Here is a 27,664-nt window from a genome sequence, read left to right as displayed (position 1 = left end):
TTTTATTTATTGCATTATATTCCACCCTTTCTCCCCTCACAAAAACCCTATGAGGTAGGTGAGACTGATTGATCACTGGTGCAGAGTCACCCAAGGAGCTTCATTGCTGAGGGGCATTTGAGAGCGAATCATCCAGCTCCTAGTTCGACACAAACAAGGATACCACTAACCCAATGCCTTGGCAATATCTGTACCGCACTCTTACCAACTAAGCAGAACGGCTCGATCTCTCTTTCGTATGATCTCCATTCACAAGAAGTTATTCACATGATATGTTGAACACTGCTACATCAGTACCCTTCCTAGCTATGCTATGCAATTGAGGCGCCCATACCCAGGTTCACTTTTAACATGAATGCCGGTCTAGTCATTCACACAAACACATGTATGAGTGTACAGACTGCTGTACAACATCATGTCTGAACCAGGCTTTTTACTCTTCCCTTTCAAGGAGTCTTACCCAGAGAGGCCACATTCCTCCTATTCTCCTGCATGACTTCCCTGTACAGGGTTCTCTGGTCCAGATCCAGCAGAGCCCACTCCTCTTCCGTGAAAAGCACAGCCACCTCCTCAAAGCTCACCTGGCCCTGGAAGAGAGGAAGGAAACATGTTCACCCTCACAGAAGGCATAATGGTTAAGAACATAAGGACATAAGAACAGCCCTGCTGGATCAGGCCCAAGGCCCATCTAGTCCAGCATCCTGTTTCGCACAGTGGCCCACCAGATGCTGCTGGAAGCCACAGGCAGGAGCAGAGGGCATGCCTTCTCTCCTGCCATAACTCCCCTGCAACTGGTTCTCAGAGCCATCCTGCCTTTGAGACCGGAGGTGGCCCACAGTCCTCTGACTAGTAGCCATTGATGCACCTCTCCTCCATGAAGTCATCCAAACCCCTCTTAAAGCCATCCAGGTTGTTGGCTGTCACCACATCCTGTGGCAGAGTTCCACAAGTGGATCACGCGTTGTGTGAAAAAGTACTTCCGTTTGTGGGTCCTAGACCTCCTGGCAATCAATTTCATGGAGTGACCCCTGGTTCTAGTGTTGTGTGAGAGGGAAAAGAATTTCTCTCTCTCCACTTTCTCCAAACCGTGCATGATTTTATAGACCTCTATCATGTCTCCCCGCAGTCGTCTTTTTTCTAAACTAAAAAGCTCCAGGTGTTGTAGTCTTGCCTCATAGGAAAGGTGCTCTAGTCCTCTGATCATCTTGGTTGCCCTCTTCTGCACCTTTTCCAGTTCTACAATGTCCATTTTAAGATGTGGTGACCAGAATTGTACGTAGTACTCCAAGTGTGGTCGCACCATAGTTTTGTATAAGGGCATTATAATATTAGCTGTTTTATTTTCAATCCCCTTCCTAATGATCCCTAGCATTAAATTTGCCTTTTTCACAGCTGCCGCACATTGAGTCGACACTTTCAACGAGCTGTCCACCACGACCCCAAGATCTCTCTCCTGGTCAGTCACCGACAGCTCGGATCCCATCAGCATATACTTGAAGTTAGGGGTTTTCGTCCCAATGTGCATCACTTTACACTTGCTAACATTGAACTGCATTTGCCATTTTGTCGCCCACTCCCCCAGTTTGGAGAGATCCTTTTGGAGCTGCTCACAATCCATTTGGGATTTCACTACCCGGAAGAGTTTGGTATCATCTGCAAATTTGGCCACCTCGCTACTCACCCCTGCTTCTAGATCATTGATGAATAAATTAAAAAGCACTGGTCCCAGTACAGATCCCTGGGGGACCCCACTTCTTACTTCCCTTCATTGTGAAAACTCTCCATTTATACCTATCTTCTGTTTCCTGTCTTTCAACCAGTTAGCAATCCACACATGTACTTGTCCCCTTATCCCATGACTGCTAAGTTTCCTCAGGAGTCTTTGATGAGGAACTTTGTCAAAAGCTTTTTGGAAGTCCAGGTGGACTATGTCAACTGGATCACCTTGATCTACACACTAGTTGACACCCTCAAAGAAGTCCAAAAGGTTGGTGAGGCAAGATTTACCTTTGCGGAAGCCATGCTGGTTCACTCCCAGCAGGGCCTGTTCTACTATGTGCTTTACAGTTTTATCCTTGAGGATGCTTTCCATCAATTTGCCTGGAACGGACGTTAGGCTAACCGGCCTGTAATTTCCTGGATCGTCCCTGGCTCCCTATTTGAAAATCGGTGTTATATTTGCTACTCTCCAGTCCTCTGGTACAGAGCCTGATTTCAGGGATAAGTTAAATATTTTAGCAAGGAGGTCGGCAATTTCACATTTGAGTTCTTTGAGGACTCTTGGATGGATGCCATCCGGCCCTGATGATTTCTTAGCTTTCAGTTTTTCCAGACAGTTCAGTACATCAGCTGTTGTCACTTCTATCTGACTCAGTTCTCTAGCCTCCATTCCTAAACAGCCTGGTTCAGGAACAGGTATATGCTCAGTATCCTCTGCCGTGAAGACAGATGCAAAGAACTAATTTAGCTTCTCTGCAACCTCCATATCCTCCTTAATAAGCCCTTTCACTCCCTCATTGTCTAATTGCCCAACCGCCTCCCTGGCAGGTTTCCTGTTTCTGGTGTACTTAAAGAAGATTTTGTTATTCCCCTTGATACTTTTGGCTAAATGTTCCTCAAACTCTCTTTTTGCCTCCCTTATTGTCACTTTGCAATTCTTTTGCCAGAGTTTGTATTCCTTTATGTTCTCTTCATTTGGACAGGCCTTCCAATTTCGGAAGGAAGTCTTCTTCCCTTTTATGGCTTCTTTGACGGTACCCGTGAGCTATGCTGGCATCCTCCTGGACTTAGTGGTATCTTTCCTCCTTTTGGGTATACAATATAACTGGGCTTCTAGTATTGTAGTTTTGAGTAAACTCCATACACTCTGGAGCGGTGACTCTCCTGGTTTTCCCTTTCAGCTTTCTTTTCACCATACTCCTCATTTTGGAGAAGTTTCCTCTTCTGAAATTCAAAATGTCTGTGTTAGACATCCTTGGTGATTCTCTCCCCGCATGTATGCTGAATTTGATGGCACTGTGGTCACTGTTCCGTAAAGGGTCGATGACACTGATATCACGCACCAGGTCCTGGGTGTCACTCAGAATTAGGTCCAAGGTCGCCTTCTCTCTGGTCGGTTCCATAACCAACTGTTCTAGGGCACAGTCATTTAGTGTATCTTTGTCCTGACCTGACTGTGAATTTACCCAGTCTATGTGTGGGTAATGGAAGTCACCCATAATTACAGCCCTGCCTCTCCTTGATGCCTCCCTGATTTCCTCCTGCAACTCCCTTCTTTAACATAGAGTGCTACTCCACCTCCAAGGCGCCCCTCCCTGTCCTTTCTGTAGAGTAGAGTAGACCCAGGGATAACTGTGTCCCACTGGTTCTCACTGTTCCACCATGTTTCTGTTGTGCCCACTATATCTATTTCTGTGATAGCAATCAAGCACTCCAGCTCACCCATCTTGGCTCGGAGGCTTCTGGCATTGGCATATAGGCACCTATACACTGAATCTCTCCCCTGAAGTATGCTATTCTTATGACTCTATGACCTGCTGGCACAGGCTCCCGTCTGCTCTTTATGTGGTTCTGCCCTGTCCCCTTCTGTTTTATCTGAATTCTCTGCACGCTCGCACTTTAAAGGATTGGCTTTTGCCAAACGGGATACTGCCCAGCTCCCATCGGCTGTTCCCCAGGTGTCATTTTAAAAGCTGCTCTGCAACCTTTTTGATTTTAAGCGTCAGCAGTCTGGTTCCATCTTGGTTCAAGTGCAGCCCGTCCCTTTTGTACAGGCCTTGTTTGCCCCAAAATGTGTCCCAGTGCCTAACGAATCTAAACCCCTCCTCCCGGCACCAACGTCTCATCCATGCATTCAAACCCCTCAGCTCTGCCTGTCTCACTGTACCTGCGCGTGGAACAGGTAGCATTTCTGAGAATGCTACCTTGGGGGTCCTGGACTTCAATACACGACCTATCAACCTAAATTTGGCTTCCAGGACCTCCCAACTACATTTCCCCACATCGTTGGTGCCAACGTGCACCACGACAGCTGTCTCCTCCCCAGCACAGCCTAGGATCCTGTCTAGATGCCACATAATGTCCTCAACCTTCGCACCAGGCAGGCAAGTCACCGTGCGGTCAACACACGGGTCACAAACCCATCTCTCTATACCTCTATTGATCGAATCACCCACGTCAAAGAGGCCCCCACACCCCAGAGGAGTATCCTCCGTGCGAGAGGATATAGGCTCATCATCCACGGAAGGGGTCCCTTCTAAAGGAGCATTTCCCTCTTCCTCAGACCGATGTCCTCCTTGCCCAAGACCTTCATTTTTCCTGACAGCAGAGGAGCTTCCAGCCCTGGAGTGGGATGCCTCTATCACATCCCTGAAGGTTCCTTCCTTGAAGCAGAATCCACAAGAGTCGTTCAGGAAAGGTGCTGTGAGAAGGCCAGGGAGTGTTCCCTGCAGGGTCATCTATTATTTTTATAGACCCACTTTTTAACAAAAATAGCTATTGCTATTGTTTTAATAGAAAAATAAGCGGGGGGGAATGGTGTCCTGTCACAAAGGGGATGCAACTAAAAACATACAGTGGAGATACTAGCAACCATCCCCGGAAAAGACGCTCTCATGAGATGGAAGAGGCACACTCACTTCCCTGCCCGCTCCATACTTGAAAGGCAACCCTTTCAAAGGCGCCTCCCTGTCTGGTTAGCCAGATTCCAACCTTCACAAGGCTTTCTAGTCAGCAACTTGGACAGAAGCCAAAGGAAAAAGGGCCACTTGCAGCCCCAGAGGGATGTCCAAGGAATAGGGCTTGTCTGTCTGCCCCACATTCTCCATTCCCAACAAGCCCTCCCCTACCTTCTTTGGTGGTCTTGAAGCATCTTCCATCCCACCAGGCAGAAGGAAGGGCTGAGAATGCATTGGGAGCGTCATTCCAGCACCTGCCAAGGACACAAAAGTGACAGGAGGATATAGGAGAATAAGAGAGAGAGAGAGCGAGAGAGAGAGAGAAAATCAAGTCTATAGTTTAAAAATTCTCATGTTGGCTCTGTGCAGAATTCAAAATGCAATTTGGGACACATCAGTTTGATTACAGTCATAACACAATATATTGTCTATTGTGGGAGAGGCTGGAGAAAAGGGTCTGCCACCACTTCCAGCCCCCCAAAGACTCAGGTGAACATAAAGGCAAGGCAAGGATTTCAAGTGCTCTCCTTCTGTCAAATCTATCAGACAGGGAAATGGGCAAGATATTTAAAAAGAAATGGGGGAAGTGTTGGGGAAATGCCCACTTGGGATGATTTTTCCAAAGTAAAGATGGATTGGAGAGCCAGTCTTGCAGTAGTAAGCATGAATTGGCTTGAACAGAGTTCATTTTTCTTTGCATTTGGATGGGTGAATACATGGGAGCCCTCTCTGCTGTAAGAGATTCCCCTTAGGAGATATGGTCATGGCTCGGGGGGTGGGGGGGGAGAGGTACTGGGTGCTTTCATGCAAAATATTCCAGGTTCAATCCTGGGCAGAAGGTAGGGCTGGGGAAAATTCCTGCCTTTAAACTCTTCCTTGGGCTTTAACTAACTTTCTGCTGCAGGCAAGCCTCCTTTTATTCTCTTTCCCCCCTCCAACCTTGCTAAACAAACCAACCTAAATCAAATCAAGTTCTCTCCAGTTTTTGAATTATAGCCAAACCAATCAAGCCCTCTCTTCCCTCCAAAATTTAAACATCCCTTTCAGACCAAACGGTAGAACAGTGACTGTGAACTGTTGACCCCTGCACAGCTTCTTAATACAGAACACAGGGAGGAAGCAATCACATGCATAATACACAAATTTGAAAAGCACAAAGGGGAGGTAAAGGCCTCACTCCTTCACAGGGGTATCTGAGAGAGAGGGGGAATAAGGGGGCACCCGCCCCATACCTCCTTACCCAGCAAGGTGGCCCCACTGCTGCCCTCCTGCCTGGGGATCTCCTTGGACAGAGGCCTCGGCCTGGTGCCTGATGGAGCCTTCTCGGCCTCAGGGAAGTCAGGGGCCGCTTCCGACAACAGTCCTTGCACCTGAGACAGGCAGAAGAAGAGACTCCTGAAGGGGTCTGTGAAAGCTAAGTTAGCATAACCAGTGCCATTTTCTGCTTCTGTAAACTTGCCTGCAACATTAGGAGACAGACACAGAGTAATAGCCTGCAAAGGTCGGAGGAAAGAAAGGGTTTTTCCACAAAGGGGATTTTTGTTTTCTGTGTATGCTAAAAACCACAAGCAGACAATTAGCTGCTGACAGGTGTGAGCTTAGAAACCGCAAGAAGAGGAACAGGGAAGTGGGCAGAGGGCCCGACAAAATATGTAATGTATAAGAAGAATAGCTTGTTTAAAGTAACCAATGAGACTGCTCTTAAGGGGGGGGAGCTCATATGGAAATAGGAGGTTGTTTACTTGGGGCTATATAAACTGTATGTAAGGCTTTCCTGGGCGCGCCTTTCCTTGCCTGCGAGCTTGAGAGGTCGCCCAGTCTGCTTTGCTCAGCTGAATAAAGTGACTGAAAAGAATCTCCTTTCTCGTCTCTGTTAAATTGGCATATAAGGTGCAGGGGCGAGAGTCAGCCTTACCCAGGCTGGCTGGGGGGCGTGGGCCTACCCCTGAAGGTGACCCCGACAGTCCCAACAGGGAGCAGGAAGGAAGGCATTAGAAAGGGAACGGGGCAGGAAAGTCCCAGAGGAAACTGCCTCATACATTGCTCCAATACATACGTCTGTCAATTTATAAACAGCCTTTGTTAAATCTAGCTCAGTCTTGGCTACATTGACTGGCAGCGACTTCTTCTCCCGGCCCACATCCGCTCCTGTCTCTTTGACAGTTTTTAGGAAAAAAGTAAATATGTGGCTCTGAATCCATGCTTCTGAATAAAAGTATTGCTTTTGCTGCTGCTGGTTCTTTGTGTTTTATGTATTTTTAAATTGGATTTTTAAATAGAGATTTTATTTTTATGTTATCTGTACTTTAGTATTTTATGCATTGTTTTAATTATATTGTAAACCACTTTGAGATTATTTTAATGAAAAGCGGTATATAAATCTAACCACTAAGCAATACATATAAATACCATCTTTCCTAAATCTAGCTCATTTTTATCTACACTGACTGGCAGCGACTTCTTCTCCAAGGTGTCAGGCAGGAGCTTATCCCAGGCCAACATGGAGATGCCAGGGATTGAACCGGGGGCGTCCTGCATGCAATCAGATGCACTGCCACATGCCCAAGATAGAAGGCCCCTAACCCAAGAAGGAATTAAAGATCATCTCCGTGAATAATTCCCAAGTTGCTTTTTGATGCCACATCTGGCTTCTTTGAGGATCTCCTGGCTCACATTCTGAGGCCTTTGCAGCTCCCAAGATAAACTGCTCTCTCACCTGCTGTTCTTCCTGCCTCTTGTCCTCTGCCTGGCTCAGGAGGAAACCTTCTGCCAGGGCCACTGCCTGGGAACTGGTCTCTGCTCCACACTCTCTGATCCAGCTCTCCAGCTCTGGGGGCAGGATGCTCAAGAACTGCTCCAGGGTCACCAGGTCCACAATCTGAGCTTTTGTGACTCTCCCTGGCTTCAGCCACCGATGGCAAAGGCTGTGGAGTCGGCTGCAAACCTCTCGGGGCCCCTCGGCCTGCTGGTAGCAGAACTGCCTGAAGCGCAGGCGCTGGGCCTCTGCGCTGCTGATGTCCTCAACCAGCATCTTCTGCTTGGTCCTTTCCCAGAATTCCCCAGTGCTCCTCACTTGTCTGGCCTCAAGGCCTTTTCCTGCTTCGCAGCTAGCTGGGTCTTCCTTCCCCATCTTTCATTCATGCTCCAAGGCAGCCTCCAACAATATCAAAAATCAAAGGATTTCCTTGTTGAGGGATGAAAGTGTTTGACTCCCAGATCCCACCTCATGGATCTTCTCCCTTGATGAAAAAGAGACAAATGACTTGATTGACAAATAGCCAGAACAGGGTTGAGAGGGAAAGGACAGACAGGAAAAACAAACCAAAACTGTTAGAGCTTACTCCTAGTTCTGTACCTTTATACTAAAGGCTTTACTCACACAGCTTCTCTTCACAGCTCAGGCTTTGAAACAGACACACAGGAGATTGTGTTCACTCCCTCCAAGGTCAAGACTCTCAACCTAACCAACAAAGCTTTCGTTCTGTTGTGCGTATGACACCTCTGAGGAGGAGAGGAGTGTGCCAGCTGGGAAGGTATGCCTTATCTAAGGGGACCTCTCTTACCCAACATAGTGAACACCTCTAAAAAAGAAGATTCTTTTAGTTGTTCTAGTAGGAAGTAATCTGCCTATTTTTCTTTCACCATCCCTACAACTGTACCAAACTTGGTCAAAATCGCTTCCCACTTGAACCTCAAACGTTCACGTGTCCGCCATCTTGAATCAGGGTGGATGACACCATGACAAACCACCAGCAATCAGAGGTGGCCAGAGCAGAGGGAGAGGCAAGGAGAAGGGGAATAGAGAGGAAGACCCTTCCTCACTCTCTCGACTCCTCATACCCCTTGTGGTCCGTAGGGCAGAAGATGCAGAGAGACAAGGCAACTGGAGCTGTGTCTCCCACAGTGCTCTGCTGCCAGGGCTGCCTTTCAAGTGGTGCAGCAGCCCCAGGCCAGCAGGGTCCCTAATGGCCACGGGGCTGCCTGTCATGCCAGCCAACAATGCCAAAAGTAACCAAACAGGCAACAGCATTCTGCTGTGCACTCCCAAGGAGGGGTGTGCAACCACGGCTGGCAGATGGGCTTGGCAGGTTGAGCGAGGATGCTCAGGCACGGTCCTGTTAATCCCCCAACCCACCTCCTCATACCAGAAAGACCAGCGTGTTATTAGGATAATCCACTCTCAGCAGGAAAAGCCTCCAGAGGAATCCATTATTTATTATTTATTTATTTATTAGGTTTATATACCGCCCTTCCAAAATGGCTCAGGGCGGTTCACAACATGATAAAAACAATTAAAACAAATTAACAAATAAAATCAAACTATTAAAATACAATAAAACCAATAAAACAGCTAAAAGTCCTGAAGATCAGGGCAACAATTTAAAACAGTGAATCATTTAAAACCCTGGAAGGCCAGGCCAAATAGGTAGGTTTTAAGGGCTCTCTTGAAGGACAGCAATGATCTCAAATTATGAATTTCTGCCGGGAGTGCATTCCACAGCCCAGGAGCAGCTACAGAGAAGGCCCGCCTCTGCGTCGCCACCAGACAAACTGGTGGCAACTGGAGACGGACCTCCTCAGATGACCTTAACGTGCGGTGGGGATCATGTAAAAGAAGGCGCTCTCTTAGATAACTCGGACCCAAGCCGTTCAGGGCTTTAAAGGTAATAGCAATAGCACTTACATTTATATACCGCTCTATAGCTGGAAGCTCTCTAAGCGGTTTACAATGATTTAGCATATTGCCCCCAACATTCTGGGTACTCATTTTACCGACCTCGGAAGGATGGAAGGCTGAGTCAACCTTGAGCCCCTGGTCAGGATCGAACTTGCAACCTTCTGGTTACAGGGCGGCAGTTTTATCACTGCGCCACCAGGGGCTCTTATTGCACCACCAGGGGCTCTTAATAACCAGCACTTTGTATTTTGCCCAGAAACATATCATTAGCCAGTGTAACTGTATCAAAATAGGCACCATATGGTCTCTCCAAGTTGCCCCAGAGACCAATCAGGCTGCCGCATTCTGAACTAACTGAAGTTTCCAGACTAAGTACAAAGGCAGCCCCACATAGAACCAGGGTGTGTGTGTGTGTGTGTTGACTCTACTAACTGGTCCCCCTCCTTCGCAGAGGAGTGTTGCGTCCACCAGATAGAGACTCCTCCATGGAAACATTAATCAAGCCTGCTGGACACTCCATGGAGCACCATGCCCTGCAGATGACTCTAAGACCAAATGGAGTGTGAGACTTGGCATGACTGGTCTTGTGGTAGCAAGCAGGACTTGTCCCCTTAGCTAAGCAGGGTCTGCCCTGGTTGCATATGAAAGGGAGACTAGAAGTGTCAGCACTGGAAGATATTCCCCTCATGGGATGGAGCCGCTCTGGGAAGAGTAGAAGGTTCCAAGCTCCCTCCCTGGCTTCTCCAAGATACGGCTGAAAGAGATTCTTGCCCGCAACCTTGGAGAAGCTGCTGACAGTCTGTGAAGACAATACTGAGCTAGATAGACCCATGGTCTGATTCAGTGTGTGGCAGCTTCCTATGTTCCTAACTGATACAAGCCGATGCTCCTCTTGGGGGACATGGCATTACGAGTGGCCTCGGCACAGACATTATGGTCCCCCACATCTGAGGCCACCTTAAGCAAGAATCTCCCCTTTGGCTCTCGAGCCCAACCCACATGCAGATACTCAAAATGCCCAACTCATTCCTGTAACTGGCACAGATTTCCTCTTGCACCAGCTTAGTTGGGAAAGGGAGTGGGGGTGGAGGGGGCGTGGTGGGCTGTTCCCCTGAGCCACATTTTGCCTACTGCCGCCAGGTGCCAGCCCAGCCCAGCACAGAAGGGGGAAGTTTTCCAGTTGTATTTCTTGCCACCAGTTTCCTGTTTTGCTTATTCAAGTCCGTCCTTCCCCTATAATCTAACCATGTTTTAACTAAAAAGGTTCTGGGAGGGGGAGATGGGGGGAGGGGGAACCTTGCAAGTTTCCACATCTCCCCCCCTGAACTTTTTCCACTATGTAATGCATGCTAATTTAATTATGTGCCATCCTCAAAATGGATTAGCTGATTCAGCCCATCAGGAAAGTCTAAACCTCCACCGATTTAATTAAGTAGAAAAAATCAGATGAACAGAGACTAAAACTATCATTAGGAGCAATTAGTGATTCCTTAAACATGGTGCTGCCAATCTGGGGACAACTGCAGACGCACTTGGGCAGCGCCCCCTTCCCCCTGCCCGGCGCCCACCCAGCCCCAGGAGTCTCGCCAGCCGCCACGGCCAGCCCGCCCATCCCAAACACAGCCAAATGCTGCCGATGGGTCATAAACTCATCCTCGCTCCAGTCCCATCAGCACCACCACATTCCCCGGCCCTGCCTGCCCTCCATGGACAGCGGAGGCTCCCAAGCTGCCAGCCACAGCCCCATCTCCTCTCAGACATGCCCCCCTTGCCCCACATCAAGAGCCCCCCAAGAGCCAGTCGCGACTCCTGTGCCCCCCACCCAGGCTGGTCTCCCCCCGTCTCCCGCCTTTGCCGCACCTGCTAATGCTGCTGTTGAGGCTCCAGAGGAAAAGACGAGAGTCCCCTCTCGGGCCGGGCCGCTCTCGCGCTGCACGAGGCTCCCCAGCCACCCAGCCAGCCAGGCTCCCTTCTCGGGGCGGCTGCTGCTGGGATGGACCTCTGCCCTGCGGGCTGAGCGAGGAGGAGGAGGAGGAGGCAGGCGAGCGAGCACCGCCCACCCGCCCAGCTCTGCCAGCCCCCGGCGAAGACGACAGGGGCTGCTGCTGCTCCTCCCACTCCTCGCTGGCACGCAAACGCAGGTGCTCCGAAGACAAACAAGCTTTGGGGCCAGGGGCGTAACTACAATTAGGCAGGGGGAGGCTGTTGTCTCGGCCCCCCGCCTTTGGGGGCCCCGCAGAGGCTCTCCCCCACCCAGCGCCTACCCGATCTTCCTTGTGAAGTCATTAAAAAAAAAAAATTATCCTCCTTGTTCTGGCGCTGCCTGCTATTTCCTTGTTGTTTGTCTCCGGCAAGCCTCGCGTACCCGCGAGCAACGGCAGAGACTAAGCTGAGAGAGGGAAAGGCAGACGGGGCGCCGAAGGGGTTAACCTGCTCCCCTCCCCTCCCCTGCCCCTGAGAAAGGCAGAACTCCCAACTGCAAGAAGACGCTGAACACCGTGCATGAGGACGCCCGCAGGAAGGAGGCGGGGCTTGGAGGTGGGACGAATGTATGTAGAGACAGGAAAAGGGAGAGAGTACAAGAGGATCAGTGATTTTCGCTGTAATTGCTCTATAATTGAACCAGAGCACGGTATGTCTTCTCTGTTAACAAATTTGCAAGTCTTTCCTTCCCCTCCCACTCTGCTCTTTCACCAGTCTGCTTTTTTAAAAAAGTGTGTGTGTGTGTTTTAATGAAAGTAACAACGGCTCACAGCCATGCCTGTTTATTATTTTTACATTTGCATTCGCCCTTTGCATTTAAAATACCCAAGTGTTGCATAAGGCCAAAATTAATATCATGTTAAACAAATCATAAAAACATTCATACATAGCTCAGCCAACTGAAAAAGTAATATTTCCAATTAAAGGCTACTGAAGTCTTCAGTGATTAAAACTCTTTTTACTTGGCACTGGGAAAAACTATACTCTAGGACTTGATTCTAAGTAAACATGCTTGTGCTGCCCAGGATGTTTAGATCAGGACAAGGCATACACACATCCCTCCCTACTTTCATAAGATAGGTGGAGTAAAACTTTGGATATTTGTATTTTAGATTTACCAGCTGACATTCAGCCTAAATTATTAATGACTAGTCCTACTAGAACTGAGACAAGTTAGCCATGACTAATTTCATCATGAACTTCATGGCACAGTGTATGTGTATGTATGATTTATTTCGGCCCAAGGCCAGCATAATGCCACAGTGGGGAAGTAACTTGCCTAGGGAGTTACACACTTTTGTAATTTTTAAAGCTTTTGTTGGGATGTGTGCAATGATTACTGTGCTTCATTTGATACTGTTTTAAGTTGGTTCTGTTATGCACACCTTGTAACTGGGATATGTGCAATGATTAAAGTTCTTGTTGTGTTGTATTAGTTGGTTCTGCTTTCGTGTTATCTATACCAAATTGGGACATAACAATGAACAGCTTACATACACAGAGAAAAGCCGTCAGGCCTTCTGCCTCCCACCCCCCCGCCCCCCCGAGAAGCTGCAATACACCAGAACAGGCTCAGCGGAAGCTGGAAACTTCTTTAAAAGAAGAAATTGTGGACAAGTTACTTCCCACTGACCTGCACATGCTGTGCCACATTTAGTTGAATGCACTAGGAATGCAGTCACCAGCCAGCTGCTGCCTGCAGCCCCTTTTCCCTGGGAGAATTGGGTTGATCCAGGAACGGCTTCTTTGATGAATGCATGTGTTGAAGATGGAAGATGATGGGATATGTGATAGCCTCCTGTGCTGATGGGATTTGTGATAGCTTTTCAAAACATGCTCAAGCAAAAATATTTTCCTGCTCTAGCTTAAGTTGATGTGATATTAAGAGTACATTCGTCTCTTGTAACAGGATGCGGTTTGTCGCTGTCTGTCTCTCTGAGACAGGATATGGCTCGACCACAAAATGTTCCAAAAGAGGGTGACTGTTTTGCTGAGCAGATATGAAACCTGGCTATAGCCAAAGATGCTGACACGCCAATATGCAGAAACTTAGAAAATTGCAAGAAACAGGCCTGCCCTTTCTTGATGGGGCAGGAATAAGACACGTGTATAAGAAAGGCACAATAAGAGCTATCTCAGCAAATCAAGGCTTGTAGAACCAAGTGTATAACCATACATGGACATAGGAATCAGTTAAGCTAAAGTGCGCAAGTGCAAAAAATAAGTTGTAAAAAGCATACTATATAAGGAGGTTGCCTTAGATTCTCGGGGCGGCCGCCTACCTCTTGAGCTCTGTGCTACAACAATAAAGTTTGATTTGAAACTCTGATACTGGTGTCTGGCATCTTACCTAACCAAGAGACCCGAACTAGGCTGGGAAGGTAAGCCCCCCCCCCCCCGGCTTACCCACAACACATGTTCTATTTATTTCTGATGGTTTTCTTTAAAAAGGAGGAGGGAACCCCAGAAAAAAGAGTGCATAATATCGCAGTTTTTCCACACTTCCACTCATGCAGAGCAGAACAGGAAGAGAGCTGGTCTTGTGGTAGCAAGCATGACTTGTCCCCTTAAGCTAAGCAGGGTCTGCCCTGGTTGCATGCAAAAGGGAGCCTAGAAGTGTGAGCACTGTAAGATATTCCCCTCAGGGAACGGAGCTGCTCTGGGAAGAGCATCTAGGTTCCAAGACAGGACAACAAGATTTTTCACTGAACCAACAAACTACCAAAGCGTACAATACGTTACCAAAGCACAATTACTGTATATACAAAGTGGTTGTTTGTACATCATATAAAGATTTACACACAAGGATTTGGTAACCAACAGGATTATAAAGTATATACAGGCAGTACTTTTACTGGGGGGGGGGATTTCAAGGCACATCAGGTAATCGGGCTGGGTGGGTGGGTTATGTCCAACGTCCATTTCCACAATTTGTCCCATTCCTGTTTAGAAGAGATACACTTGTCTTTCTGCACATAACCATATAGACTGTTCCAGAAGAAATTTACTGTCTTATCCACGTGGACCTCTTGGTCACATCTTCCCTCCCTGTTCCTATGCAGGAGCATTGCATAAATGACATACAGGTTTACTAACCTAATTACAAGAAGGGGAACATTCCAATTCCCTTGTATCCATCCCGTTTCCTTGAGGGCTTCTTTCTGGGACCCCGAAAAGAGGTTCTATCTCTCAAACCCGAGGTTAGTTCTTCCCAAGTCTGTTTTTCCAAATCAGGCCACTCTAACAGCTTGCTTACTCCCTGCCACACTCTTTTGGTTACCGCACACTCTTTTAAGAAATGTGAGTGGGTTTCCCTGAATGTCTTGCCTAGCTCACTAGCTTTCTGTTTGCAGGTGATTTTGGGACACTCTTGCTGGTCCTCTGGGAGCCATGGCTTAGCCACGTTAAGCGGCAGCACTTGGTGGTATGAACACCACCTTGTTTCCCATAAATGAAAAGGGAACTTTTTCTCCTTAAAGAGAGTGATAGGGTGATCGGGTTGCAACAAGTACTGTGAAGTGCGTTGTCTGTAGCGTTTACGTTCTAAATCGGGTTTTTAAAAGGCTACTTCTAGAATATCTCCGTAAATTGTTTTCCTTAGCTGCTTAACTGAGGAGGACCCTTTAAACAGAACTGGTTCAACCTTCCATTTTTTTAGTGTGAATAACAAATCTCTCAAGTTGTCCAGGTGGTCCCTTTTCAATACTTATGTAATATTACCATTGAAAGAACCTTTCCCCCACCATGCTATGCCCCATGTTGACTTTCGCCAACATAGAGCAAAAACTGAAACCCAGGTTTTTTGCAGGAGGTTGGACATGTTATGGACATTCACAAAAATCCAGTTTCCAAACTTGTAGGACCTGAATTCAGTCACAAAAAAAAGGGTTGCAGGGCTGGTAGAGCTAAGGCCTCCCCGCTCAACCTCCTTAGACGCTACCACACGGGATAAAGGGAAGGATGCTGTGTGCCATACTAGATGGAAGACCGGGCTTTCAACTCTCCAAAGGCGATTGAGCGGAGGAGGGTAGACGACCACCAAGTTGTGCACTGGGGGTGGGGGGTGGGTATCAGGTAAATCCGGCTGTAAACTGCTTTCTGGTACATGGCAAGGCTCCATTTTCCCCACATGGTGATTTTAAGCACTACTTTTTCTTCCCAATCTGTCCAATTCCCCCCCCCCCGATTTTTTCCTGAGAGAGATTCCTGCCTGCAGCCTTGGAGAAGCCACTGCCAGTCTGTGAAGACAATACTGAGCTAGATGGACCTATGGGCTGACTCAGTATAAGGCAGCTCCCTATCTTCCTATGTTCCTCACTAGGTCTGTTCTGGTGCTAAAATAGTGCAATGCAGCTTATCGGCGGTGGGGGATGGGGGGGCAAAGGCCTTCCTCATCCAGCAGCATCTTCTGCTGGGTCCTTTCCCAGAATTCCCCAGTGCTCCCTGCCTGGCTGGCCTCAGGGCCGTCTCCTGCTTCACAGCCAACTGCCTCTTCCTTTCCCATCTTCAATCTGTGCTCCAAGGCAGCCTCCAACTATATAAAAAATTGAAGTATTCTCTTGTGGAGTGATGAAGGTTTTTGACACCCCCAAAGCCCACCTCATGGATCTTCTCCCTGTATGAAAAGGAGACCAAAGCTAAGAGTCTCGAAAGAGTCCCTAGAATGGCAGAGTGGCTGAGGCAGGTGGCCTTCCCTTGAGGCCACAGAACAAAGCCTTCAATGCAGGAGGATCCTTCCTTTTGGTCTGTTCCCAATACCTCTCTGCCCCTTCATCCTCTTCTGGGCTCTAGGAGTGCAAACCTACGCTCTCCATAAAGGAGGGTGACTTGGATCACCCCCTGGGAATCCGCCCCTCCAGTCTCCCCCATCCTTGGCTGCCCAGAGAAGAACATGCAGGTGCAGGGGCGTAACTATAATAGGGCAAGGGGCCACAGTTGTATGAAGGCCCACTGCCTTGCCCCCCCCCACAGAGGCAAGTCACATGACAGACTCCCCCAGCCTTGCACCCATCCGGGGTTCCTTCAGTTGTATCCATCCTCCGAAATTGATGTGAGACCTGGAGCTACCAGTCTTTCTCTAGCACCATTAAATGACTGGAGTCGTCCACAATTTAAGATTTCTTTACTTCATGAGCTGAGCTTCGCGGGGGGGGGGCATTTTAATATCTTGTCTCTGGGCCCCCTCCAACCTTGCTATGCCCCTGTGCAGGTGGCAGGCCTGTGGGAGAGAGAGAACGCCTCCGAGCACTCAAGCACCACAGTGAGAATTACTTGGTTGAAAAATAGCCAGAATGGGGGTGGGTGGAGGGTTAAGAGTTGAGCAGGAAAGCACAGTCGTTAAAAATAAAACAGAACTGTTAGCACTCACTCCTGCTGCTATTCTTTTTTCTCTTCACAGCTCCAGCCTTTGAAACAGACACAGAGGAGATTGTGTTCACTCCCTCCAAGGTCAGGACTCTAACCCTGAGGAATAGAGGTTGAGTTCAGCCCAATCACTGGGTGTGAGAAGAGCAAGCCCATTAAAGAGAGGAAGACCCTTCCGCACCCTCTCATAGGAACATAGGAAGCTGCCAATAAACAATGAATACACATGGAATTAATTAATCGATTGATTGATTGATTTCCAGTGACTGCTGCGGGTATTGACCCATGCATATCTATGTTGCTTTTTAAAAAAAACTTTACAGATGCTCCATGTTCATAAAAGTAATTTAATGAGAGGTGATGTGATGGAGCTTGGTTGGTGGGAAGGATGGTGCGGGGGGGGGGCTCCTCTTGCTCCACCTTTTGGGGTCCTCCTTTGGGGCTATCCCCCTGACTTCAGGGCCAGGGATTGCATTTGTCTCTCGGCAGCCCCTTAGCATGCGACTTTGGAGCCCTGAATATTCCAAGCCTCTTACCTGGAGGATCCATCCGCCTCTCAGTCCATCTTTCAGTGTTGCAGGGGAAGGACCAGAGGCAATGGGGTTACCCTGGTGCGAGGCAGGCTGAGGGTTGACACCAAGGAGGACTGCCAGACTCTGCTAACAGCGCCTCCCTGGGAAGATTCAGGGACCCTGGGAATTGCTGAGAAGAGGCCAGAGAACCTTTGGGGACAGGGAACCATCTTATTTGTTGTGTATCTATTTTTCAGTGTAAACCACATCAAATTCTTGTGTGAAAAGTGTGTGTGTTCATGTGTTCCTATAATGGGAGGGCTGTGGTTTCGGGATCCCTGCTTGTACAGAATGGGACTGGATGATCTCTAGAGGTCTCTTTCCGCCCTGATCTTCTGGTTTGGTTTCCACAGAGAAGCAGTAAAGTGCCAGCAAAGCAACAGCAAGTGAGTAGCTTCCTTCACCCTCTTAAATATTACTTCATCAGTCTGAGTACTCCTGTCTTGGGCAGGTGGGCGGGGGAGTGGGGAAACCAGGGGGATAAACTGAGGGACGATATTGGAGTGTCCTGGCACTAAGCTGGCCCTGAAGATGTTGTAGAGTGACAATGACACCCTCCCCCCACACACCTCAGGGAGTGATCTGGTAAAGGGGGTGGGTGGGGGCCACTCCGCATATGCAGTCAGGGTCCGGCTCCTCTCATCTGTGCATCCCTGGAAGGGATTCCTAGAGCAAGCCCATTACAGAGTATCTCGAGACAGGCCCTTAAGGTTCAAAAGCCAGTCAGGTTTCTTGGGGGAATTACATACTTGGGTAGGAAAGCATATGCAGCCAGGGTCCGGCTCCTCTCTTCTGTGGATCCCTAGAAGGGATTCCTAGAGCTCTTCATGCTCCTGCCTAGTTGTAAAATGTTTGGATTCAAAATCAAAAGAGCTGTTAGACTGGAACTTGGGAGAAACTATTCACCACACGCAGGTGGGTCCCTGGTCCCAGCATGGCATAGAGGTTCGTGTGTTAGGCTAGGGCCAGGAGGACCTGAGTTCAAATCCCCATTCAGCCATTAAGCTTACTGGGTGACTTTGGGCCAGTCATGTGTCTCTCAGCTTCACCTACCTCACAGGGTTGTTGTGAGGATAGACATAACCGTGTACACCCCTCTGGGTTCCTTGGAGGAAGAGTGGGATATCAGTGTGGAAAAGGAAGGTTCACTTCATTTCTCTCCCATTTTTCTGAGGTCACAAATCTTATTGGCCCGTGTGATAGGGCTCCGTGACACTGTTAACACCCAGGGGCACTGCAGAGTGGGAATGCAGGCTGAAAACACACAAAATCCAGCGAATGTGCTAGCAATACCTTTCTAGTCTCTCACCCATTGTCACAAAGGAGAGCTGAACTCTCTCCCCCACCTGAACTCTGAAGTCCTTTGCAAAAATTTGTCTGCCTGAACAATGAGCAAGTCTCATCAGGCGGTTAAAAAACAACAACCCTTCATAAAAACATAAGAGCGTCCCAGCTGCATCATTCTCTTCCTATCCCATTCGCTCAAAATATCTCCTGGCAGTTGACAATTTTAAAAAGAGAATGACAACCTAATCAACTGCCAACAGCAAATGCCTAGGTGTATCTTCACGGCCCTGGAAAAGAGGTCAAACCCAAGCTTCTTTTTGTTGGCCCCAAATCCCTGGCCTTCAGTTTCACAGGATGATCCCCTGTTCTAGTGTTGTGAGAGAGGGAGAAAATTTCCTCTCTACTCCAGGCATAATTTTATACACCTCTATCATGTCTCCCCACAGCCACCTCTTTTCCAAACTAAAAAGCCCCAGATGTTGTATCCTTGCTGCATAAGGAAGTTGCTCCAGGCCCGGGATCATCTTGCTTGCCCTCTTCTGCATGGAAGCCCTTGTAGATGTGGAGTTATGGAGAAAAATGTCCAGTCACTATTCTGCTCGACTAGCATGAAGGCAGGTTAGGGAGAGGTCCCCAAGTACAGTAATCCCCTAAGGAATGTTGAAACAGGGAAACATGCCCAAAAGAGTTATTTACGAAGTTACAAGCTTGGATAGGAAAGCCGGTGTCCCTGAGCTTTATGTCTTCATAGTGCAAGATCAGAACAAGGATGGAGGAAAGGTAAAACTACAACAAACTGGTAGGAAGGGGAGGGGGAGCCCTGAGAGTATCAGTCTACCAAAAAGTCCTATAAGTGGCTTGTTTCATGGCAGGAAATGACAAAAACCTCTGGAACAAACAATATATAATTCATTCATTCATTTATGAATGCACCATGCTCAAGTTGATTAGCAACCCAGAAGGTCTGAGAACTGTGAAGCATGTGTTGTGCTTTTTATTTTTATTTCTTTAGAAATGTATCAGAATGCTCCCTTCACATATGGGGAATTGAAAACTCAGAAGTCCTCAGAAGTCCCGGTTCTTTGCCTAATGTCCTGCTTGTTTTGTTCCCCCTAGACTCATGAAAGCATACAGACAAGGGATTAAAAGTTAACAGCATTTATTCTCACCTAATTCTTGACAGTCTTCAGTAGATAGAAGCAAGAAACAGTTCTGGGTTCAATCAGTACACCTTAAACATTTATCAGCGTCTTTCGGTTAGAATTTAAAAGTTAATGGTTCGAGATATATTTATAATACCTCTTCCTGTTTCTTGCAGTTGCACTTGTGGTTGCCTCTCTGTTCGGGCCTCTTGACTTCCTCTTTTCCCTTCTTGCTCTCCTTTCTCCTTCTCTATCTCTTGCTCTCCTTACCTTCCTTAGTTAGCCCTTTAACACACCATCTCTTAAGTACAATTGTGTGGAGTCACCCACACAACCTTGCTCCCCGCTCTTCCTAATAATGATTGGTCAGAAGAATCCAGACCACTGATATCCTATAATTCAATTTGTCACCCCTTTTGACATATAAATCCATTGGTCAATTCTTAAATGTGCATAAATGAAACTTTTAGAATCTGAATTATAGGTTTTGATCAAAACACATGCAAACATTGTGGTTTGAACATGTTCTATTCTAATGTCACCAAAGGGGTGACACCAAAGGGGGTTGCCACTTTGGGGGAGAACGAGGGTAAGGGCTAGAGGGCTTCTGTTTAATTAGTTTTAAGCTGTTTTAGACTTGGGTTGAAGTTGCTGTAATGTGTTTTGGTTCATCTGGAGATGGGGGGACAGGGGGTGCCTTTGTTGGCTATGGGGCAGCTATCCCGGTGGTGGTGGAGAATAGAAGTAGTAACGTTGGCAGGTCAGAGACCGTTCCAGGGGAAGGGTAGTCAGAAATTTAATAGCTGTCTCCCATACCGGCTGCCCTGCCAGCTCTTTGACTTCGGGGAGCACTACCAACAACCCACATAGGCTTTCTCTGCTCCTCTGTAATGCCAGGTCAGTCCAAAATAAATCTGAACTCATCCATGATTTGATCATGGATGAAGGGGCCAACCTGGTATGTATTACAGAGATGTATCTATATGTATTACAGAGACTTGGTTTGGGGAGGCTAGTGGTCCAGTTTGGTCCCAGCTTCTCCCTCCAGAATATTCTGTAGAGGAGACCTCTATTTGATAATTTGATAAATAAATAAATTTATGAATGAATAAATGAATAAATTTGATAAATAAATAAATAATAAAAATATAATCTCAGCTAAATTTGGGAAGCAACCCACACTAAATTAGGGAAATGGTCTGTCATGCCACTTGAAAGAACATGGTTTGGAATTTTAAACTGAAAGAACACCATTTGACATTTGAAAAGCAACTCCAAACTAAATCGGGGACTGTAGGAGGGTTCAGAAACATGTCTGGAACATGTCTTGAAACAGCAGCTTGCATCAGACAGGTTGAAAAGCACCTGGTGTTCCTGAAAACAATGTCAAGCAACCTGGTCAACCGAGCCATGAAATCAAATGCCCTCTGCTTTGTCTTACACTGGCCTCCTTACCCCCCACTCTGGAGCCAGCCTTACAGCTGGTCCTGCTCATCATCCAGACACAAAGAGAGCGGAATGGCCCTCTTCCTTCTCTGTGGCCTGCACCTGACCCTCTTCCCCCCATTTCAGGTGAGTTTGGGCATAAAGCTTTGCAAACTGATGTAGCCAAGAGAGAAAAGGCAAAGAGGAATAGACAGGGGATTAAAATGTGCTTTGCGAGGCCTGTGAGTGAGTCAGATAAGGCAGCAAAACAAAGGGGTCCCTACCTCAGAGCCACCTAATGGCACAGCGGGGAAGTAACTTGCCTAGGGAGCAAGAGGTTGCTGGTTCAAAGTGCAAAGTGCACACTCCCAATGGGCGTGCAGTGTGAAGTGACCCAAACCAGTTCCCACTCCACTTTATTGAAATCCTCCCAGCTTCAAATCTTGCTTACAGAATTCAGGAAAATCTTGGTCATGCAGCACGCGAACCAGACTTGGCACATCCCTGGAGAGAACACACTGCTCAGCAACCACTGGTTCCTGTCTGATCAGCCCAAACCCAAGCAGATTTGGGCCTGCCCTGTACTTCAAAACATCTAAGTGTAATCAGAAGTGGGATGAAAGTCTCAATCTGGAATAATTTATCAAGGCTCATGACCTTTTGGGTTTCCACCTGGTAGGTGGAAAGAAGAGAAATGGACTTGATTTATTTATTTCATTTTTATTCCACTCAAAGAGCCACTAGAAAAACTACTACAAATAATTATATACCCTTGTCCAGAAGGAGATAGAGCAGGGGCTCCTAACATGTGGTCCTCCAGATGCTGATGAACTCTTGAATAGTTCAGCAATTCAATATATTATGGCTTTGGATGATGCGAGTTTATGTTCAGTCATATCTGAAGAACACAGTTTGTGCACCACTGAGATAGAGGATTCTGCATTCCATTCCATAATCAAAACAACCTTGTGAGGTAGGTAAAGCTGACTGATAGCTTCCAGGCATTTATATGGTTTATCTGTAGTATGAGTTCTTTGGTGCCTAGTAAGATTTCCGCGCGTACTTAGGCACATTCCACACTCGAAGCATTTATATGGTTTCTCTCCAGTATGGGTTCTTTGATGGCTAGTAAGACTTCCACTCTTAATGAAGCTCTTTCCACACTCCAAACATTTATATAGTTTTTCTCCAGTATGGGTTCTTTGATGCCTAGTAAGATGTCCTCTCTCACTGAAGCTCTTTCCACACTCCAAACATTTATATACAGGTATTTTCTCTCCATTATGGGTTCTTTGATGCCTAGTAAGACTTCTGCTCTCACTGAAGATCTTTCCACACTACCAAGTATTTATATGGTTTCTCTCCAGTATGGGTTCTTTGATGGTTAGTAAGATTTCCAATCCGAAGACCAATATTTGAGAAACACTATTTAAATTTTATTACTTAATGAAAAATAATTCAGACCCCATGTGATCCTGCGTTGTCTAGACTTTTCTTTAATCTGAAATAAATGTCTTTTCTGCATACTGTGATACTGTCTGCACGTTGTCTCGCTCTCTTAATAATATGCCAAGGATGATCCCTATTCAACAGTTGTATCTCAAGCATCCTGATGGTTAATAAGTATTCCGCTCTGACTGAAGCTCTTTCCACACTCCAATCATTTAAATGGTTTCCCTCCCATATGGGCTTTTTGATGGCTACTGAGATTTCTGCTCTCACTGAAGCTCTTTCCACACTCCAAGCATTTATATGGTTGCTCTCCGGCATGGGTTCTTTGATGGCTAGTAAGGTTTCCACTCATATTGAAGCTCATTCCAGTGTCCAAGCATTTATATGGTTTCTCTCCAGTATGGGTTCTTTGATGCCTAGTAAGCGTTCTTCTCTCACTGAAGCTCTTTCCACACTCCAAGCATTTATATGGCTTCTCTCCAGTATGGGTTCTATGATGGCTAGTAAGACTTCCGCTGTCACTGAAGCTCTTTCCACACTCCAAGCATTTATATGGCTTCTCTCCCGTATGGGTTCTTTGATGCCTAGTAAGACTTCCGCTGTCAATGAAGCTCTTTCCACACTCCAAGCATTTATATGGCTTCTCTCCAGTATGGGTTCTTTGATGCCTAGTAAGATTTCCGCTCATACTGAAGCTCTTTCCACACTCCAAGCATTTATATGGTTTCTCTCCAGTATGGGTTCTTTGATGGCTAGTAAGAGTTCCGCTCTCACTGAAGCTCTTTCCACACTCCAAGCATTTATATGGTTTCTCTCCAGTATGGATTCTTTTATGGCTAGTAAGACTCCCTCTCCTACTGAAGTTCTCTCCACACTCCAAGCAATTATATGGTTTCTCTCCAGGATGGGTTCTTTGATGGCTAGTAAGACTTCCCCTCTCACTGAAGCTCTTTCCACATTCCAAACATTTATATGGCTTCTCTCCAGTATGGGTTATTTTATGGCTAGTAAGACTTCCTCTCTTACTGAAGCTGTTTCCACACTCCAAGCATTTATATGGCTTCCCCCTTTTATGGGTTATTTGATGGGAAGTGAGGTGTGCACCTTTGCTGAATCTCTTTCCACACTCTAAGCATGTATATGTTTTCTTTCCAGTATGCGTCCTTTGATGGCTAGTACATTTTTTGCTCCGAATGAAGCTCTTCCTATACTCAGAGCATTTATATGGTTTATCTCTTGTATGGGTTCTTTGATGTATAGTAAGTGTTCTGCTCTCACTGAAGCTCTTTCCACACTTCAAGCATTTATATCGTTTCTCTCCTATGTGCTTTTCCCACTGAGGTTGAAAATTTGGGTCATAGATTTCTCCATGATGAGAAACAGAAGAACCATTCCTGTTCTTCTGTTTTGCTTCAGTGTGCATTCTCTGTTTCCCTCTCTTTTTCCAGCTGACATCAACCAACACTCCTCCATTGCAAATTCCCTCCGTATTCATCTCCCCACTGTCATCTGCTGGAAAGAAGGGAGAAAATTGGTCAGGGCTTGGGACAGAAATGGAGCCTCCAATCACTCTTCAACCCACACATAATGTGTCCTTTTGAGGGAAAAAGAAGAAAGCCAGACTGTTCTGCGTTACCAAGACATGTGTGGATGTGGCAGGCAGAGGCCTAGCTGTCACCCTCCAGATTCTCAAGCCGGCCACAACACAGGATCAATGGGTGAGTGGGTGGATGGGTGGGGGTCCCAATCAGGTTTTCATCTTGTTCACTGGGTACCCCACTGGGAAATCTCTCAGTTTGCCATGTCTGTACTTCATAATTGCATACCTTGCACACCTGGTGCCTTACCGGTTCCCTCCCTGGGTTGACAGAGGTAGCCAAAGGGCAGTATTGAAGTTCCCCAGGCTAGTTATCTCAGGGTATTTCTACACTAGTTCTGAGGACGCCTTGTTTGGTGAGACTCTGGTTTTTATCGGGTGAACCCCAACAATTATAATCAAACAGAAGACCATAAAATAATCCTCATTATTTTTGTATATATGTAACAACTCCAAATCAGCAGAGCCCAGATTTCTTCTTATTATTATGGTATACCAAGGAGCCGATTTTGAAATGGGTCTAGAGGGACACTTAGGAGCAATCATGTCTACTGCTCTAGCAAGTTCCTTATTCAGGTTCCCACCAGGGCTTCGACAGAATCACTTGCAGCACCAACTTTGAAGCCCTCCAAGATCTTTTGGAACCCTACTGGGTCCAGCAGCCTTTTTGTGCAGACCATCCTAATTGGTCCATCACCCCTGCAGGAGTGGATTGTGGCCATGATAACAACCTTAGCCATGTAGTGGTCCGTCCAAGACAATGGGGAAACCACCGGATCCCCCACCCACGGAACACCCCCCTGATCCGAACAGAAGACCAAATCAAGCATTGGCCGGCAACCTTAGTTGATTCAGATACTAGTTGGAATAGACCCATAGATGTAATGTCCGCTATGAACTCCTGAGCCGCACCAGACCAGCCAGCCCCCAAAGTGGATATTGAAGTCCCCCAGGACAAAAAGCCTGGGACACTCCAACACCAACTCCACAACCAGCTCAGACAGCTCATTTAGGGAGTCAGTTGGGCAGCAGGGTGATCGGTACACCAACAGAATTCCCAGTCTGTGTTCAACACATCATGTGAATGACTTTGTGTGAATGGAGATCTAGTGAGAGAGAGATCGAGCTGGTTTGCTTACTTGGTAAGAGCACGGTACGTATATTCCCTCGCCCTCATTCCTCCCCCAAGGTGGCTCCCCCAAGGAGGCAACCCCGTTTGGTGTCACCCCTTTGGTGGTGGCCCCACCGCCACTGAAAGCTTCCTTCTTTATAAGTCCTGGGCAAAAAGCCCAGCTGGTGGAACGGGGGGGGGGGGAAGGACTGCCAAGTCACCTTGGGCTTGGCCTTGGTCGCAGGCAATTCACAGGGCTTAGCTGGCAATCTCCTGTCCAGGAGAGAGTCCCATTACGTAGCTGAGAGTAGGAACCTTCTGCAGGACCAGTCTCTGCACAGATGCTGGATCTTCCTCTCCCAAGATGCTCTGGAAGGCTGAAATCTCTCTCCCTCCAGATTGCCAGTCTCCTGAGCTTAGTGGCCGAGTATCTTCACATGCACGAAGTTCCCGTTGCAGTCTCTGGCAGCATCTCCAGGTAGGACTGGGAAAACCCTCTTCCAAACTCTGAAGAGCTACTGCCCGTCAGTGCAGAGACTACTGACTGAGGTGGCTGAAGGGTCTAACTCCACATAAGGCAGTGCCATATCTTTGGGGTTGTCCAACAGAACATCCTCAGGGTTGAGTTTTATTTATTGCATTTATATCCCACCCTTTCTACCCTCACAACAACCCTATGAAGTAGGTGAGATTGAGAGATCACTGGTTGAGAATCACCCAAGGAGCTTCATTGCTGAGGGTCACTTGAGAGCGAATCTTCCAGCTGCTCATTTGACACGAACAAGGATACCACTAACCCAATGCCTTGGCAATATCTGTACCGCACTCTTACCAACTAAGCAGACCAGCTCAATCTCTCTCTCGCTATATTTACATGGTGTTTTGAACAAAGGTACATCAGAACCTTTCCAATCTATACTATGCAATTGAGGGGCCCATACCCAGGTTCACTTTTAACATGAATGCAGGTCATTCACATAAACACATGTATGAGTGTACAGACCGCTGTACAACATCATGTCTGAACCAAGCTTTTTACTCTTCCCTTTCAAGGAGCCTTACCCAGAGAGGCCACATTCCTCCTATTCTCCTCCATGACTTCCCTGTACAGGGTTCTCTCGTCCAGATCCAGCAGAGCCCACTCCTCTTCCGTGAAATGCACAGCCACCTCCTCAAAGCTCACCTGGCCCTGGAAGAGAAGGAAACATGTTCACTCTCGCAGAAGACATAATGGTTCCTTCCTTGAAGCAGAATCCACAAGAGTCGTTCAGGAAAGGTGCTGTGAGAAGGGCAGGGATTGTTCCCTGCAGGGTCATCTATTATTTTTATAGCTATTGCTCTTGTTTAAATAGAAAAATAAGGGGGGGGGATGGTGTCCTGTCACAAAGGGGGTGCAACTAAAACCACACAGTGGAGATACCAGCAACCACCCCTGGAAAAGATGCTCTCATGAGATGAAGAGACACACTTACTCCCCACACACACCCCGCTCAATACTTGAAAGCCAACCCTTTCAAAGGCACCTCCCTGTCTGGTTAGCCAGATTCCAACTTTCACAAGATTCAAGGCTTTCTAGTCAGCAGCTTGGACAGAAGCCAAAGGAAAGAGGGCCACTTGCAGCCCCAGAAGGGTGTCCAAGGAATAGGGCTTGTCTGTCTGCCCCACATTCTCCATTCCCAACAAGCCCTCCCCTACCTTCTTCGGTGGTCTTGAAGCATCTTCCATCCCACCAGGCAGAAGGGAGGGCTGAGAATGCATTGGCAGCGTCATTCCAGCACCTGCCAAGGACACAAAAGTGACGGGAAGATGTACGAGAATAAAAAAGAGAGAGAGAATCGAGACTAGAGTTAAAAATTCTCATGTTGGCTTTGTGCAGAATTCAAAATGCAGTTTGGGACACATCAGGTTGATGACTGTCATAACACAATCTATTGTCTGTTTGAACTGTGTCAGAGGCTGGAGAAAAGGGTCTGCATTCACCCCCACCCCCCAAAGACTCAGGTGAACATAAAAGCAAGGCAAGGATTTCAGGTGCTCTCCTTCTGTCAAATCTATCAGACAGGAAAATGGGCAAGGTATTTTAAAAGGAATTGGGGAAGTGTTGGGAAAATGCCCTCGGGATGATTTTTCCAAGAAAAAATTAATTGGGATGGAGCGCTAATCTTGCATTAATAAGCATGAATTAATAAGCATGAATTCATGCATTAATAAGCATGAATAAGCATGAGCTGAGAAGGTGAGCAAGCCTTTCTAAACATCTAGCCTTTTCCCCCTCAACCAAACTAACAGGAAGAGGGGAGTTCTACAGGGGCTGTTTCTCTTTAAGGGGTAGGTCTTAGTCTCTCTATCTTTGTGAGTGTTACTTGTTAGGTTTACT

General features: G+C 47.2%; 1 protein-coding gene and 1 pseudogene across 1 annotated transcript in view; both read right to left on the bottom strand.

Annotated features, from left to right (window-relative positions):
- The window catches only part of LOC128343809 (zinc finger protein 91-like), a 53,105-nt gene extending 41,309 nt beyond the window's left edge, over nt 1–11,796 (bottom strand). Inside the window, 5 exon segments of the mRNA XM_053293245.1 lie at nt 461–587; nt 4,848–4,930; nt 5,917–6,046; nt 7,393–7,915; nt 11,215–11,796. Of these exon segments, the coding sequence (XP_053149220.1) occupies nt 461–587; nt 4,848–4,930; nt 5,917–6,046; nt 7,393–7,806 (754 nt within the window). The 5' untranslated portion in view covers nt 7,807–7,915; nt 11,215–11,796.
- Nucleotides 11,797–21,831: 10,035 nt separating this feature from the next.
- Nucleotides 21,832–27,664, bottom strand: part of LOC128341670 (zinc finger protein 420-like) — a 44,056-nt pseudogene continuing 38,223 nt past the window's right edge.

This window comes from Hemicordylus capensis, chromosome 2, assembly GCF_027244095.1.
Source record: "Hemicordylus capensis ecotype Gifberg chromosome 2, rHemCap1.1.pri, whole genome shotgun sequence".
In the NCBI taxonomy this organism is placed as follows: Eukaryota; Metazoa; Chordata; class Lepidosauria; order Squamata; family Cordylidae; genus Hemicordylus; species Hemicordylus capensis.
The sequence above is the reverse complement of the archived record's forward strand: the minus strand, read 5'-3'. Positions and strand labels throughout refer to the sequence as shown.